The sequence below is a fragment of the Gekko japonicus genome, unplaced genomic scaffold, assembly GCF_001447785.1.
Source record: "Gekko japonicus isolate JY-2015 unplaced genomic scaffold, Gekko_japonicus_V1.1 scaffold180, whole genome shotgun sequence".
NCBI lineage: Eukaryota > Metazoa > Chordata > Lepidosauria > Squamata > Gekkonidae > Gekko > Gekko japonicus.
Genome location: NW_015174278.1, coordinates 805,440 through 821,435, shown reverse-complemented (window position 1 = coordinate 821,435; position 15,996 = coordinate 805,440). Strand labels below are relative to the sequence as shown.

Genomic DNA, 15,996 nt, shown 5'->3' with positions numbered 1-15,996 from the left:
CCAGCACTCTCAAGTCTCCAATTTTTTGACCTTGTCAAACAATAAGCCACAAACCATGAAGTCGGATCAGACACTTCCTTCTCACCAGCCTGCCCCCTTGGCTGAACCCGCTGTGATACACTTGCCTGAACTGCACTTAGCCTGTCTCCAGAACACCTGGTCTGATTCTAACAGACAAGGGACAGACCCACTAATGAAGTATAATTTAATGGCAAGCAAAGGAAATGCAAATTTATGAGCCTAATAAAAATTAAAATGAGCAAATGGAGAGAGAAGCGACAGAATGCGTATGAACCAGGTGCTTGCCTTGAACCTGACTACCCTGCGATCTTCACCGTGGTCACGAAAAACTAGAATCTTTACATGAACCAGTTTGTGACCAAATGGGATTTTACATTTCTGGGTAGAGGTGGCCTGGAATTACCACTTCAGACATTTTCCTATTATTATTTTGAGCTAAATACTGCAAAAAATATCCCTATCCAATATACCCTTGTAGAAAGTCCTTGAGGGAAAAGACAGTCTAGCCAATTCTCTATGCTCAGGAGGGCAAGACCACTAAAATTAATGCAGGCATTCTCTATGTTGCTCTCTTCTTTGGTTTCCCCTATGGAGAACTATCACTGGATGTTCAAGTAGCATCAAGAACTTCTGATCCTGTGATATGACCTGCTGCTGCTTTGTTAGCAAGATATTAGGGAATTGGATTAATAGGAAGAAGTGGGTTGAAAGGTCCCCAAGCCATTAATCCACCTCTAGAGCAGGGGTGAAAGGAACTTAAATTTCTCATTGGCACTGTCTCCCAAAGGGACTTGAAGCAGAAGATATGAGGTATGACTTTGGCCACTTTCCTACGCTGTACAGATGCCATGCCTCCTGGTTCATCTTGGCATCCCAGAGGAAATGGACGGGGGACCACATGCAGGTGTCACACTGGAATGCTTACATCACTTCCTGTAAAAACTGGAAGTGACACGTGGATACTCTAGCATTTAATGCTAGTTTTATAAGTGCTAGACCATCTGAAGACATCACCTGGTTTTTACTGGAAGGAGTACGGCAGCACAATGCTGATGTGCCAAATCCACTCCCTAATTCCTCTGTACCAGCCTGTACCGCCTTATTTTCACTGTTGTCTAATAGCAAAGTCCATCCTGAGACATTAGGGATGCCCAAACTAGTAAATCAAACGGATATCCTTCTTTCCAGTAATGAAATTACTGGGATTTAAAATGGATGAGAACTTAAAAACATCATAGGTCTCTTCAGATGGTAAATATGAAGAACGCGATATGGCTGGTCTATGAGTTGCCCAGTTCACACACAATAGCACCTGTGCACGCTGAGAACCCTGTGGGGACTATGTGCTTCCTGTATGTGTGGTTGGTGGGTTCCCAGTTTGTACAGACATTACATCTGGAGAGTGTTAAGGTCTGTGTATATAGCAAATGGACATATGTGGGTTCCCTCTCCGTGACTGGGAACATTCCTTTTATAAAAAATTCCCAGCTACAGAGAAGGAGCATATCTGTGTAAACTTCCCACATTTGTAGACTCCTTGCTCATGAGTTGGGAATTGTGCCCGCTCCCCTGCTATGTGCATTGATTCCAATGCTTGTACTGCTGTATGTTTAATCTGTGTATTTAAGGTTGATGGGAAAGAAACTGAAATTGTTAAAAGATTTTCTATCCCTTGGCTCCATCGTCAACCAAAAGGGAGACTGCAATGAACAAATCAGGAGATTGAGACTGGCAAGGGCAGCCATAAAGGAGCTAGAAAAGACCCTTAAGTGTAAGGATGTGTCATTGGCAACCAAGATAAGGATAATTCAAACGACAGTATTCCCCATTTTTATGCATGGGTATAAAAGTTGGACAATGAAGAAGGCTGACAGGAAGAAAGTTGATTCATTTGAAATAGGGTGGTGGAGGAGAGTTTTATGGATACCATGGATCATCAAAAGACAAATACGTGGGTTCTAAATCAAATCAAGCCTTAACTCTCCCTGGAAGCTAAAATGACCAAACTGAGGCTATCATACCTTGGTCACACCATGAGAAGACAAGAGTTACTGGGAAAGACAAGAGTGCTAATAAAAGTTGAAGGCAGTAGGCAAAGAGCAAGACCCAAAATGAGATGAATTGATTCAATCTAAGAAACCATGAGGCCCTCAGTTTGCAAGACTTGAGTAAGGCTGTTAGCGACAGGACATTTCAGAAGTCATTCATTCATAGGGTCACCCTAAGTCAGAAGCAACTTGGCAGCATCTCTCTCTCTCTCTCTCTCTCTCTCTCTCTCTCTCTCTCGCTCTCTCTCTCTCTCTCTCTCTCTCTCTCTCTCTCTCTCTCTCTCTCACACACACACACACACACACACACACACACACACAGCCGTGTATCAGAAGTCTGTTGTCTGGGGTACACTCTTGTCATGCATATTTCATTCAAGCTAGGCCCACCAGGAACAGCATGAGACATGGCCCCTGCATTCTCCTATTGGGCCCCCAAATTAAGCTTTAAATTCCTACTCCTCTTCCCAAAGCAGCTGTCTAGACTCTCTGCAAGCTGAGTTTCATCCTGTGCCTACCTGAACTCCAATAGACGGCCTCCATTTCCTTTGCCTTGCCAAACTTCTCAGCTCCTCCCTCCCTGGAATCGTCCTTATGATGAGAGTGGAGGGCTTAGGGGAAGTCCTGGGCTGGACGGAAGGCAAGTCTAAGGACATGGCGGTGATCTTGGTGCTTTCCAAGCTCTCGGTGGAATTGCAGCGCTTGGCAGCCTCTTTGGACCACGATGGACTTCTGGCTACCTCTCTGGGGAGGAAGCTGTCATGGGGGGATTCAGTGCTGCTTTGTGTTGTGACAGAGATGAGGGGCTTGGCTTTGATTCCTGCAGGGAGGGGAGGTGGAGCTTTCCTGTAACTGAAGGCTGTAGAAAGTAGGAGAGATAAAAACAAACATGGGATGAGTCAGTTATATGGGGAGGTCTATACCAACGCAAGCACATATTGGACTGTAATTATAGCATCATGCAGGGTGACGCTCCCTCGCCCCCAGTCCCACATAGATTTGGAAATGTGTTTGGAAGTACATGGTTTGTTGACAAGAGCTAAAGGATTGTCAGAGGACTTTGCTGGCTTTGGCCTTCTTTCATTTCCTGTACAATACCCCCAAGTAGACTTGCCAAGTCCCCCCGGGGGGTGGGGAAACCTCCGCCCCAGAGGCCCATTCCCTGCCGCCGGTGGATCCGGCCCCGGGGAGAACCCCACCCCGACATGTGCATCACCAGGAAGTGACGTTACGACGTCCGGCACGCTGAGGGCGGGGCCACGACCATCGGAGGGAAAACTCTATGGTTTTCCCTCCGGTGGTCGTGGCCCCGCCCCCAGCGTGCCTGGCATCGTAACGTCACTTCTGGGTGACGTGCGTGCGGCACGCGCTTCAGTCGCTGCCCGGGAGTCCCCCGCTGTGGCTGAGAAACGACTTGGCAACTCTACCCCCAAGGGTGGTGCATTCTGGGCCCAAGCAAAGCGAGGCAGCACTTACAGGTGCTTGGCTTGAGGATGCTGCTGGTGAGGGGTTGGCCAGGCTGGTGAGCAGTCGTTGCCATGGTGAAGAGAGAGAGGCAGTCATCATCCTGAGAGCAGCCAGCTTGAATGGCCCTCAGGTAACTGTGGCTGCGCATGCGGAAGCAACCAGGCAGGTCCAAAGCCTCCACTGCTTGTGACTCCACCTCTCCGAAAACCGACTCGCACACAGCCTCAAACTGGTGGTTCAACTCTTCATTAATCTGGAAACAGGAGAAGAAAATGGAGAGGTGAAGAGGGATAGAAGGGTTGGGAGTGGATGAGGCTCAGATCTGTGTGTACCCAGGGGTGGGCAAAGGAGGCAAACTGCTCAGGGCTCCACAATACTCAATGGCCCCAATGTGTCAGTTCATATTAGCTAAGGTTTGTGGACAAATAAGTTTACACTAGGGATGTGCAAAAAAACCTGGTATTTTTTGAGTTTGGGTATATTGAACCCCAAAAATATAAGTATTTCCTGAAACTCCAGAATCCCAGTACCGGTATGGTATTCAGATTCACTAAATATTCGGGAAAGCCAAGATTTTCAGCTCCATTATACCCTATGGGGACCATTATAGTTAATGGTCCCCATAGTCTATAATGGAGAATTGAGCTGGGGGTATCTGGGGCTTGGGGGGGGGCATTTTTAATTCTTCACCACCATCCCTTAACTCTGAAGGTGTTCAAAGGGACTGCAAGTTCACCCAGAAGGCATTTAGTGGGATTGCAAGCCCTTTAAATGCCTTCAAAGTTCTCCAAGCTGCTGAGCCGCGCAGCTTGGAGAAGGGATTTAAAGGGACAGTGATCCCTTTAAATGTCCTTTAAGTTTGTCTATCTGGCGGTCCCAAAAATCCTGAATATTTCCAGGATTTTCAAGGCGTGGCCATTTCAGATAGATGAACAATATCCAAAATCTATATCCAGCTGAATCAATATCCAAAAAATACCTCATCCTTGTACCCCCAGATCCGAAAAAAAGGCTGCTAGAACAGAGTACCCAAGCAAATACGGTTAGTATATCTCACACCTATTTTGTGGAAATGCTGTATGGGAACATGCAAAGCCTTCCCCCAGTGTGCTGCAACTAATTTGGCAGCTTCCATTTCTCTGCTGTGCTGAAACTGAAGCAACAGAAAGCACAGGCCAATCCTCAAAGATGCAGAATGCTTTGAAGAGCCTGGCTCTGAGTGTCTTAAAATTACAATTCTGCACTAACCTGTAGAAACTGGGTGGTTTGTGCAGGAGGCTGGTTTAGGCTTTAGCATTTCTTTGCAAGGCAGGCAAGCAGGCATGATCAAAAGCGATGCATGGGAAGGTGGGACCAGCTCAAGAAAAGGATGGGGAGAGATGTGGTAAGGCAGCTATGCACCTGTTCCAGGCACAGCATCCAAGAAGTCCCATCCCAGGGCACTATGAATGGCCCTTCTGGAATCCAACTGAGCACTGCCATTTGGAGCGGTTTCTAATGTTAGGCACAGAGGTCTTGTACATAAGAAAGGTGCGGGTAGCATAACTCCATTGTGGATCTGCTGCCCAAATGTGCCTTGTCAGTTCAGCACCAGAAGTCCATTGTCATTGTAGCATTTTCTTAGCTCTATAGAAGTAGCAGCACCTGAGCTTCCAAGATACACAGAAAGGGCGGAATTGATTTTGTCTGTCCTGGATATTTCTAATAAGAGCCTGAAGAAGTTGCACTTGGCTTTTGAATGCAAGTCTTTCAAATGTCCAGCAAGAAACACCTCTTAGAGACAAAGATCTGCAAAAAAATTCCAAGGGAATCCACTCTCTACTTCCTCCACCCCGTCCCTCTCCTGCCACCCAACTATCAGAGGCTAAAAGCACCTCACCTGCCCAGTGGTGAAGGACCGTCCGTACCCCTGTCCCCGTGGCCGGATTCGGGGTGATGTGCAGCAACTGGGACAGTTACAGATATATGAGTCAGAATAGTGCCTACTCGCAAACCTAATGAGAGACAGTGGGGAAGAAAGATTTTGGAACAAAACCCAAACAGACATGAGCAGAACATATGGAAACGATGCTGGGCTGGTTTTGTTGACCTTTGTCAGCTCTTGGCCTCCATCCAGTACACCTGAACAACCCCCCACCCCCACCCCAGGGATGAATATATTAACAGAAGGCAGGGAGCTTGGGCTTTATTATTCTTTTTACCCCTGACATAGCAGACTGGACTCTGTCTGGAGACTACGATCTACTAAAAAGATGCCCACTCTAGGCTTGCCAGCCCCCATTGGCGCACCCCACAGGGTTGCCTAGTCCCTCAGAACTGCTGGCTGTCAAACTTGAGTCCTCGTTTGCCATGGATTTCACAGGTTCTGTGTTCACTGTCTTTGATGCTTTGTTTTTTCACTTTGGGGAATGGGGAGGCAGACTGTGAGCGTGTGTGTGTGTGGAGACTGCTTTGCTGCGGTAATTTATGATTGCTTTTCAAGTGGGCCTCCCAACATGGGAAAAATGCACAACAACCTTGAATGCCAGCCTCTGTTAGCCAGTTTGCAGTAGATAATGTAACTGTAGGTTCACAGGTGGAGGGAGGAGGGCTAACGGAGCGGTCACTGGGGGGGGGCACGGCTTCTGTGAATTCTGTATAACTTCAGAACTGGTGCCACAGGAGTCAGTTCTGACACAAATGGTCTCAGCTTGAAACATCTTCATCTCTCAAGAAACAAATCACTGCCAAGACAGTGTCGTTGGGAGCAAGTTTGTTGAAGAGTCTGACACTGGCAGAGGATGGGGGTAAACGTACAGGAAGTGTGGAGGAACTCAGAAAATAAACATAACATGACTACGTGACCCAGTAGTGATGTAGGCATGTCAGGGGGCGATGCTGTGGATTTTCGGCAAAACTATATGGTAGAATTAGCTTCTACCATAGAGTTTTGCCCCAAAACCAGAGCGTTGCCCACCGATGTAACTGACATGCCTACCTCACTTCCAGGTCACATAGGCATGTCACACTTATTTCCAGCGTCTTGCCTGTTTTTTGGGGGGTAATTGGGGGTGCAGAGAGGAGTGCCTGAAACTGGGAGACTCTCGCCTGCACTGCAGGGGTCTGGCATCCCTAGTTCCCTGTGTCCTGTTGGCATTCAATGGAATGGTGGGGAAAAATGGGGAGGTGGTGTTGTGCAATGCCACTTCTGGCCAGGAACCCAGAAATGAAAATGCTACTCTAGGGATATGTGACACTGTAGGGATGTGTTCTATCTTCTCTATGGTTTTTTGCATAGAGGTTGGAGAGAAATCATAGAGTAGCACGTGATATAATGATGGTGCTTCCTGGTTCCTAGCTAGAAGCAGCATCGCAGCATCATATGATGCTGTTTTGCCAGAGTCCACTCTCAAATACTCCCACCACTGTTGAGGCTGGGGCTGGCAACTCTACCCCATTCCCTAAGCTTGTCTCTTGCAGTCTTGAGTACACCCTCTCTCTCTCTTACTTGGTTCTGGGCTGATCTACGCTGGAGGAACGGCGGTACCCATCTCGCCGGGTTGCCCCCTTGGGTGACACCTTGGTGCTGGTGTCTGAGTCTCCACTGTCATCATCTCCCATGGCCTTGATGTAGCTGCCGCTCCGCATCCGTCGACAGGGGATCTCGCCATCCTTCCCTGATGCCGGGTATCCTCCCCAGTCATCTTGGGGCACCTGGAGCAAGAAGAGACTGCACAATAAGCAAGGGGTGGACTGGCCCGTGCCAGGATAGGCCACTGCTCTTTGAAGGGCTACTTTGGCCAGCAGCAAGGTGAGCCAAGCTCCAGCCATTCTGGGAGTCTTGCTGGGGCTGTCTGACTCAGTCCAAGCTGACAGTAGAAGTGATGGCTGCATGTTCAGTTGTGGTTTCTTTTCATGTGACTGGAGGCTGGGTCTGAGCCGAGTGGCCCCTGAGGTGGTGTTATTAGTGTGGCCAACCTCCAGGAAGAGCCTGGAGTTCTGGAATTACAACTGGTCTCTGAACTACAGAGATCAATTCTCTGGAGGAAATGGCAGCTTAAGGAGGAGGACTGTATGGTACCACATGCAGGCTGAGCTGCTTCCCCTTGTATATGCTGCCCTCTGCAGGCACCACCCTCAAATCTCCAGGAATTTCCCCAAACCACAGTTGGCCACTACGGTTGTCAATCTCAAGGGGGCTGGAGATCTCCAGGTGACAAAGGTAAATTCATCAGGAGAAAATGGCTGCTTTGGAAGGTGGACTCTATGGCATTATATCCCATTGAAGTACCTACTTTCCCCAAACCTCACCCGCGTTAGTCTCTACCCCCCAAATTTCCAAGTATTTAGCAACCTGGAGCTGGTAACCTTATTGGTCACCCTAATAGACCTACCAAATCTCACCAAATCGTGGCGGGGGATCTGCATGTCTTTGCAGAATCCTTGCCGCGTTGCACCACCGTCGCCAGGACATGACGCTATGCGTCAGATCCTGGCGACGGCGGGTGCAATGCGTCTCTCTGTCCCCGCGGCAAGGATTCTGTGAAGACCTACGATCCCCCACCGCGACTTGGCAACCCTACACCCTAACATGGTTTGTGAGAACTACTGGGTACTCAACACCAGCTGGTACTCAACACCAGCTTGCTTAACAATCTGGTTCTCAACACCAGCTTGCTTAATAATCACTATGAGAGTTGGAGGGCCTAGAGAGTGTATCTACACTGCAAAATTATATCAGTTTAATACCACTTCAACTGTCATGGCTTCCAACAGAGAATCCTGGGAACTGTAGTTTGGTAAGGGTGCTGAGAACTTTCTGTAAGAAGTGCCTAGGCCGTGCATAGAACTACACTTCCTAGGATTCTCCAGGGGAGAGGAAGGAACAATTGTTAAACTTGTTTAGATGCTTGGGCTTGGCTGTTATTGTTGGCTTGGATCTTTATTACTTCATTTAACATTTATGGTGTTCAGTGTTTCACATTTTATTGTTTTATGCTGCTTTTATCACCATTTGGTGCTCTTAGAGCCTACTACGTTCTTTATTTTCTTTTTTTTTTAATGTCGTGAACCACTCTGCCTGCTGCTTTGGTAGGAGGGTGGGGTAGAAATTTTCAAAATTGATCAATGAATGAATACATAAAACAGATAGGTCCAAGGCATCCTATTCCCCCTCTAGTGGATGTTTGTAGGTAATTCACAGTGCCACCCTAAGCAGATGTACACCCTTTAATGGGCTTGGGAGGGTGTAATTCAGTTTAGGACTGTGGCCTCAGATCGCCAACTCTATTGGGAAATTCCTGGAAATCTGGGGACAGATCTGGGAGAGGGTGGAATTTGGGGAGGGAGTGGAGGCCTGCAGGGATGTGATGCCATAGCATCCATCCCCCAAAGCTGGCATTTTCTCCAGGGGAACAGATCTCCATATAGGGTTGCTAGGCCCAGCCTGGAAAACAGTGAGAGGGTGTGAGGGTGGAATGGGGTGTGTGCGGGGGGAAACACTGATTATGATGATGTCACTTCTGGGGAATACCTGGAAGCAGCAGGGGTAGCTCAACAAATCACCAGTGTTCTCAAGATTGCATGGGGAAAGTTTAGAGCATGGGGTAGGTTGCCAGCCCCAGCCCCAGCAGTGGTGGAAGCATTTGTGGGGCAGAGACAGGCAAAACACATTGCGCAATGCTGCAACACCACTCATAAGTACTGCCCAGTAAAACGATAGAGTTTCCAGTGATTCCTAAGACTACTGCTGCCACTTTCAAGTATTCATTGGAAGTGATGTTACTGCCTTGGCGATACTGGGGAGTTTTAAATTTAAAAGAAAAATTATTTTAATTTTTAATACCCCCTCTGCGACTGAATGGGAACTTGGGGTGAGCATTCCCTGCCCCGACTGGGAGCTTGGCAGTCGAATCGTCATAGTTTGGAGATCAGCAGTAATTATGGGACGACTGCTAGACTGTGTTGTGTGAGAGACTAGGGCCACAATTCTAAGCACACTTGCAACGTAGCAAGTCCCATTGAACTTAGTGGGATTTATTTCCTACTATGCATGCTTAGGTTTTTAGTGTAAGAGCTCAGACTGACGAGATGAAGACTGAGAGTCTCTTTCTGACTACATAATCCAAAATACAGGTCCAGTTTGCCTTGGTGCTCTACAAAGAAGAGACAGTGTTCAGCCCTTCAGACTCCACTCAGAAAAATGGGTTCCCTGCTTGGTGATTAGCAATTTAAAGGTAGAAAATAGCATATCTTTAAAGGATGTTTTTCTCCTCTAAAATAATAACAATAAAACAAGAGAGCCTCATTTCCAATAAGGCTGAAGGGTAAAAAAAAAAAAAGCTACACTACTCCAAGGCAAACTGAGCGCCAAACTGCACGTTACATTTGGAAATGAGTTAGGTCTGGATTCCCACACAACATCTAGAGGGAATGGCATTTTAAAGGTTCAGAGGGGCCCCAATTTGGCTCAGGATTACAGTATGGGGGAAGGAGGGGCTCCTGCTTCCCCTCCTTGCTGTTTTCCTGAGCCAGAAAATCACTAGAGGAGGTTGGAGCTGTCAATACAGGCTCAGCATGGTGCAAACTCCCTCCGGATGTCATTTCAGCTTGGGAATATAGTGTAGGGGAAGGCAGGAGAGCCTCCACCTCACACATTGTGGTCCTGAGTAAAACCAGCCCCCCTGAGAGTCGAGTCTGAGAAACCTGGAACTGACTTGTAACGTGTAGTGGTCACCTGAGGCTGCACGATCTTGCAACATGCATTGTAACGTTGGAATCATTTGTTTACATTATTTATAGTCTGCCTTTCTCACAGGAACTCAAGAAGGATTACACATAGTGAGTTAGTGTAATCAACCAAATGGGACATCCAATAACTGACCCATAGCATAAATATTCACATGACACATTATGCAGTACAGATTCTACATAATAGGATCCTACTTACAATATGCTATATACAACAGTAAAGACCACAAGTCCCAATCATTTACCCAAGTAAGTCTGTGAACTGTTTTATATAGTGCAACCCTATTACCTGAACAGAAAAGCCCTCTTGAATAGTTCAGTTCAGCATAGTCTGAGGAAGGCCAGGAGAGGAAGGCCAGGAGAAGGTAGGGTTGCCAAGTCCAACTCAGGAAATATCTGAGGACTTTGGGGGTGGAGCCAGGAGAAATGCCACTTCCAGGTCAAAGGTCAAGTGATGTCACTTCCCTAGCTCCACCCCTTCTGATGTCACTTCCAGCAGGGGGGCTGCCCTCTGGATGGCCATACGGGCCATCTAGTCCAACCCCCTGCTCAATGCAGGACCATCCAAGAGCATCCCTGACAAGTGTTTGTCCAGCCCACTCTTGGGCCTGTCATTCCAGTTCCAGAACACTCCTGCTACACCCTGGGGCCGTCATTCCACTCCGTGGTCTCTCATTCAACTCCCTGAACATTCCTTCTCCACCCTGGGGCTGTCATTCCATTCCTGGGCCTGTCGTTCCAGTTCCAGAACACTCCTGCTACACTCTGGGGCTGTCATTCCACTCCATGGTCTCTCATTCCAGTCTCTGAACACTCCTGCTCCACCCTTGGGCTCTCACTCCACTCCGTGGTCTCTCATTCCAGTCCCTGAACACTCCTACTCCACCCTAGGACTGTCATTCCATTCTTGGGCCTGTCATTCCAGTTCCAGAACGCTCCTGCTACATCCTGGGGCCAGCTTTCCTGACGTCCTCGGGCAGGCCGTTTGACAAAACAGGAACCACAACGGAGAAAGCACATGTGGGGGCAGCTGTTGATTTTGCCCATTTGTAGGTTGGCACTTGCAAAAGCCCCTGCTGGAATGGGCAACGTTGTCATGGCGAAGCATAAGGAGAGAGGTGGTCCTGAAAATAAGAGAGGCCAAGGCCATGAAGGGCTTTATATGTGATAGCCAATACTTGCTTAAACTGAACTTGGTAACAAATGGGTAGCTAATTGAGCATCTGCACAATATGGGTACCCATTTTTTAAAAAATCTACTGAGGTTTAGAGCAACATTATTTCTTATCAGGGAAATAACATGAGGGGGGAGTAGGGTTGCTAGGTCACCCTTGGCCACCAGCAGGGGATGGGAGGTAGGGTTACCAGATTAGGCTTGCCAAGTCCCCCCGACCCTATACCAGATCCAAGTTGGGAAACTCCTGGAGACTGTGGGATGGAGCCTAGGTAGGACAGGGACCTCAGTGGGGTATAATACCATAGAGTCCATCCTCCAAAGTATACTTATTCTCCAGGGGAATTGATCTCTGTAGTCTAGAGATCAGCTGTAATTCTAGAAGATTCTCAGGTCCCACCTGGAGGCTGGCATCCCTGGGGGGGGGGAAGTAACTCCCCTTCCCCAGCATTTTGACTGTGACCCACACCGGGGCCCCATCTGTAGCTGTCTGAGGTGAAATGGCCCCATGAAAGGATCAGTTTATGAACCCATCAGACTATCTTGACACCAGTTTGTCATGGCGAAGCATAAGGAGAGAGGTGGTCCTCTCTCATGGCTTTCCCTCAGTTATTTATTTATTTAAAACATTCCTATGCCACCTATTGGGAGCTGCGGTGGCTCAAGTGGTTAAGACGCTGAACTGCAGGCTGTGGAAGGTCGGTAGTTCAGCAGCTTGAGACCCGAGTGCCGCATGACAGAGTGAGCTCCCGTCTCTAGTTCCAGCTCCTGCCAACCTAGCAGTTCGAAAGCAAGAAATTGCAAGTAGATAAATAGGTACCACTTCAGTGGGAAGGTAACAGCGTTCCGTGTTCCTTGGTGTTTAGTCATGCCGGCCACATGACCACGGAAATGTCTCTGGACAGCGCTGGCTCTTCGGCTTTGAAACGGAGATGAGCACCGCAACCCTAGAGTCGGACTCGACTGGCTTTCGAGCAAGGGAACCTTTACCTTTACCTGTATGCCACCTATGCTGAGACCTACTCAAGAAGCAGGGTTGCCAGTAGCTGGAGTTCTCCTGGAACTACAACTGGTCTTCAGGTTACTGAGCTCAGTTCTCCTGGAGAAAATGGCTGCTTTGGAAAGGTGAACTCTATGGCATTATACCTCTCTGAGGTCCCTTACCTCCACAAACCCCACCCCCAAGATCTCTACGAGTTTCCCAACCCAGAGCTGGCAACCCTATGAGAAGGCTCATAGCCAATAACCCCCCCAAGCATAACACTGCACTGTTATTGGATGTCTTATGCTGTCTGATTGCATCATTTTACATTTTGTAATTAGCCTTGAGTCTCAGTGAGAAAGCTTGGCTACAGATAAAGTAAGAATAAAAGCACTGAAGCATAAAAGAGTCTGGAAATACAAAACATCAGGCAGTCTAAATGATCTCCATTACAGGAACCCCTCAAGGAACCTTGAAGACTGGGATCTGGTGGTGAGCAGTTTACCAGAGGTTTCTAAAAGGGCTGAAATGAACTACAGTTCCCAGGGTTCCTCTGAGGGAACCCAGTTTGAACATGTATTGTGGAGCTATGTTTTCAGGCCATAAATGAGGATGCTAATAGATCATGCATTCCAAAAACTCTCTTACCTTGGCATGTCATTATCTCTCCCCCCCACAGTTCATTCTCTTACCTCTGAAAGCATCTTCTCCTTTAAAGATGACTATTCTGTCAACAGAACAAAAAGGGAAAATGCCAGCTGATAGTTGACTGATTAAGTTGCTGTGGACAGTTCCTGCACTAGGTGAATGCTCTGATTCCCCCTGACGAAGCTTGCACAGCAAAACATGTAGGGACTTTGTACAATAATACATCAATCAACGATCACCCGGCATTTTTTCCGGTTTGTTCTGTTTCCCCATTGCTGGGTTCAGAGCATTTTTCCTTCATCTGTCTTCATAAAAAAAAATCCAAAATGAGTATGGCTCTTTTTATTTCAGAATATTACAGTGGGATTTGATTTCATTTTGAAAGGTTGTTTTTAATAAACTCCACCCCAAATTCTATGCCAAGTTTTTTTTAAGCATTACCGTGGAGATAAAAACCTGGACGTTTATTTGCCCCAACATCTTCAGTGAAATAGAACATAACCAAGCCTCCATTTGTGTTTGCAGTAAAGACGCAGGCAAATAGGAACAGATACTTCTATGACAGACTGGGACTAGGTTCTTTTAATTACTTGTGTTCGGCACACATCTTTGCTGGGCTCTCTTATGACCCAGTGACAAGACAATAAAACTAATTAATAAACACAAAGTTCCATAAACAAATTATGATTGTTCAGAGAGGAGAGAGAGTGCGCACGTGTGTGCACACACAGTTTTTTTTATTTAGGGCAACAGCCAAAATCAGAATGCCTATGGAAGAAACAAAACAATTGCTTTTATTTTCTTATTATTGCATGATGAAATTCAGATAAAGAAAGAAACATAGATAAAGTGGGAGGGAGAAAAGGGGAAAAATAAAGTACCAATTAAAATACTGAAATTTAAGTACTAGAGACTTGCAAATATGAATGAGCTACCACTGCACTATCGATTAAAGTACCAATTCCCATGAAAATATTATGATTTTATAGATTTGCCTTTAAAGGGGGTCCCACAAAGGGCCTACATATGAGACTATGATGTGAGAACTCATCACTGTTTGCACCTGACTATGTGAACTTTATCAGACACATCCAGGAAAGGTTACAATTCACACATCATATGCCTCATTGGATTACTTTTTAAAATTGCCGTTTCTTCTTTTATTCAAAGCACTTAATGCTTCAGATTGCTTCATATAAAAGAGCCCTTGCTGCCACAAGGAGCCTGCACCGATAAACATTTCAGCTGAGTAGGGGGTGCAACAGGGCCAGAGAGAAGCCCTCCTAACAAAGGATGAATATGCCACTGTGGCTCTGCTTCAGCACGATCACAAATAACATTAGATAAGAATAGGCCCCAAAATGGTGCAATCTGTAGAAGTAAATCAACCTCAAAGAAAAGGAACAAGATCCTTGAAAAAATGTTTGCTAGAGGCAGATTTTTTTTTTAATCATTCTGGAGAAAATGCTGTGGTTTTCATTTGATTGAGATCAAGGAATGTTAGCTGGCTTTATTCAAAATCTTATTCAGAGTTTTTAAAATACTCCCCAAAGAAAATACTGGGATTGCTCAAGAAATCTTGTTCTTGAAGGTACAACTGGAAGCAGCAGAAATCCCCTAAATGAAAGGGGCCCTCTTTTGCTCATTCAAGTAGAGATGCCAGCCTCCAGGTGGGACCTGGGGACCCCCTGGAATTACAGCTCATCTCCAGAGTACAAGGATCAGTTTCCCTGGAGAAAATTGATGTTTTGGAGGGTGGATTCTATGGAACTGTACCCCACTGAGATCCCTGTCCTCCCCAGGCTCCATCCTCAAATCTTCCGGCAACCCTACCCCCATCCCCTGCCTGTAAACAGAGGAGACCTGGAAACCCTATCATTCTGCGCATTCTCTTTGTGTCCTTTTTGTGTCATCACCATTATCATCGTTATCCTTCCCCTCCTCATTTGTAGCTCACCTTTCTTACTAGGACTCAAGGTGAATTACAAATATGATAAAAAGCTATTCAGTCAGTTGGTGAGCAAATGACAGAGTATGATATGAACATTTGCATTCATTAAGGGCTTTGTAAGTGATAGCTAGAACACTGAATTGAGCCTGGTAACTGATCAGTAAACAATGGAGCATCTGCAGAAAGGTGCCTGACATTAGCCGGCGATGGGTGTTCTGTACCAACTTGATTTTCCAAGTAGTCTGTAGGGGCAGACTCATATGGGGTGTATTACAGTGGCTTTAACACCACAAAAACCCTTCCTTATGGTTTCCGGTTTTGGCTCGAAGCTTCGGAGCTCTGATAGGAGCAGCCCGTGATGCGGTGGATGGGAGGGGTGCCAGACAATTCCAGACCCCCCCCGGAGTCCTTGGAGGGGATTCCCAGCCTGGAGCATGAGAGGTGCTTCTCCCGAGGCCACAGCCAAGGGATCGAGGCTCCTCTTTGCTCCAATAGGTCCCACCGCCACGGTGCCACCATGGCACCAAGAGGCGTACACTGGATGAGAGAACAAGTGATCTAGCAAAATTACAAAGCTCTCCCTACCTCTGCAGCTGACATGGAATGAAGCATGAAAGCTATTTCTCTAACTGGCTATGCGGTTATTAAGCACCCATCTGAAGCCCTGATCTGTAACAACGGAGGGGGAGGGAGTCTGCCTCCCCACAACTTTAAATGAACTTTTTAAGCAATAGAGGGGGCTAGGAGCAATGGCCATCTCAGTCTGAATCAAGTAAAGCACAGACTCAACTAAAGTGACTTTATAAATAAACTTTCATTGACTTTTAAAAACTTTCCCTGAACTGTAAACAATGACTAGTCGGGCAGAAAAGATGGCGACGAGACCAAAGCACTCTCCTGGAACTACAAGATCAGCAAATCCGGCCATTAAACTGGAAGTAAATACTGACTTTCCCAATATGTTGGCTACAGCATT

General features: G+C 46.9%; 1 protein-coding gene across 1 annotated transcript in view; it reads right to left on the bottom strand.

Annotated features, from left to right (window-relative positions):
• DLGAP3 (discs large homolog associated protein 3) overlaps positions 1–15,996 on the bottom strand; it is a 67,941-nt gene that overhangs the window by 27,966 nt on the left and 23,979 nt on the right. Inside the window, exons 2-5 of the mRNA XM_015423821.1 lie at positions 7,024–7,229; positions 5,416–5,530; positions 3,546–3,789; positions 2,588–2,928 (exon numbers count right to left, since the gene is read on the bottom strand). Coding sequence (XP_015279307.1) covers positions 2,588–2,928; positions 3,546–3,789; positions 5,416–5,530; positions 7,024–7,229 — 906 coding nt within the window. The remainder of the gene's footprint in view (positions 1–2,587; positions 2,929–3,545; positions 3,790–5,415; positions 5,531–7,023; positions 7,230–15,996) is intronic.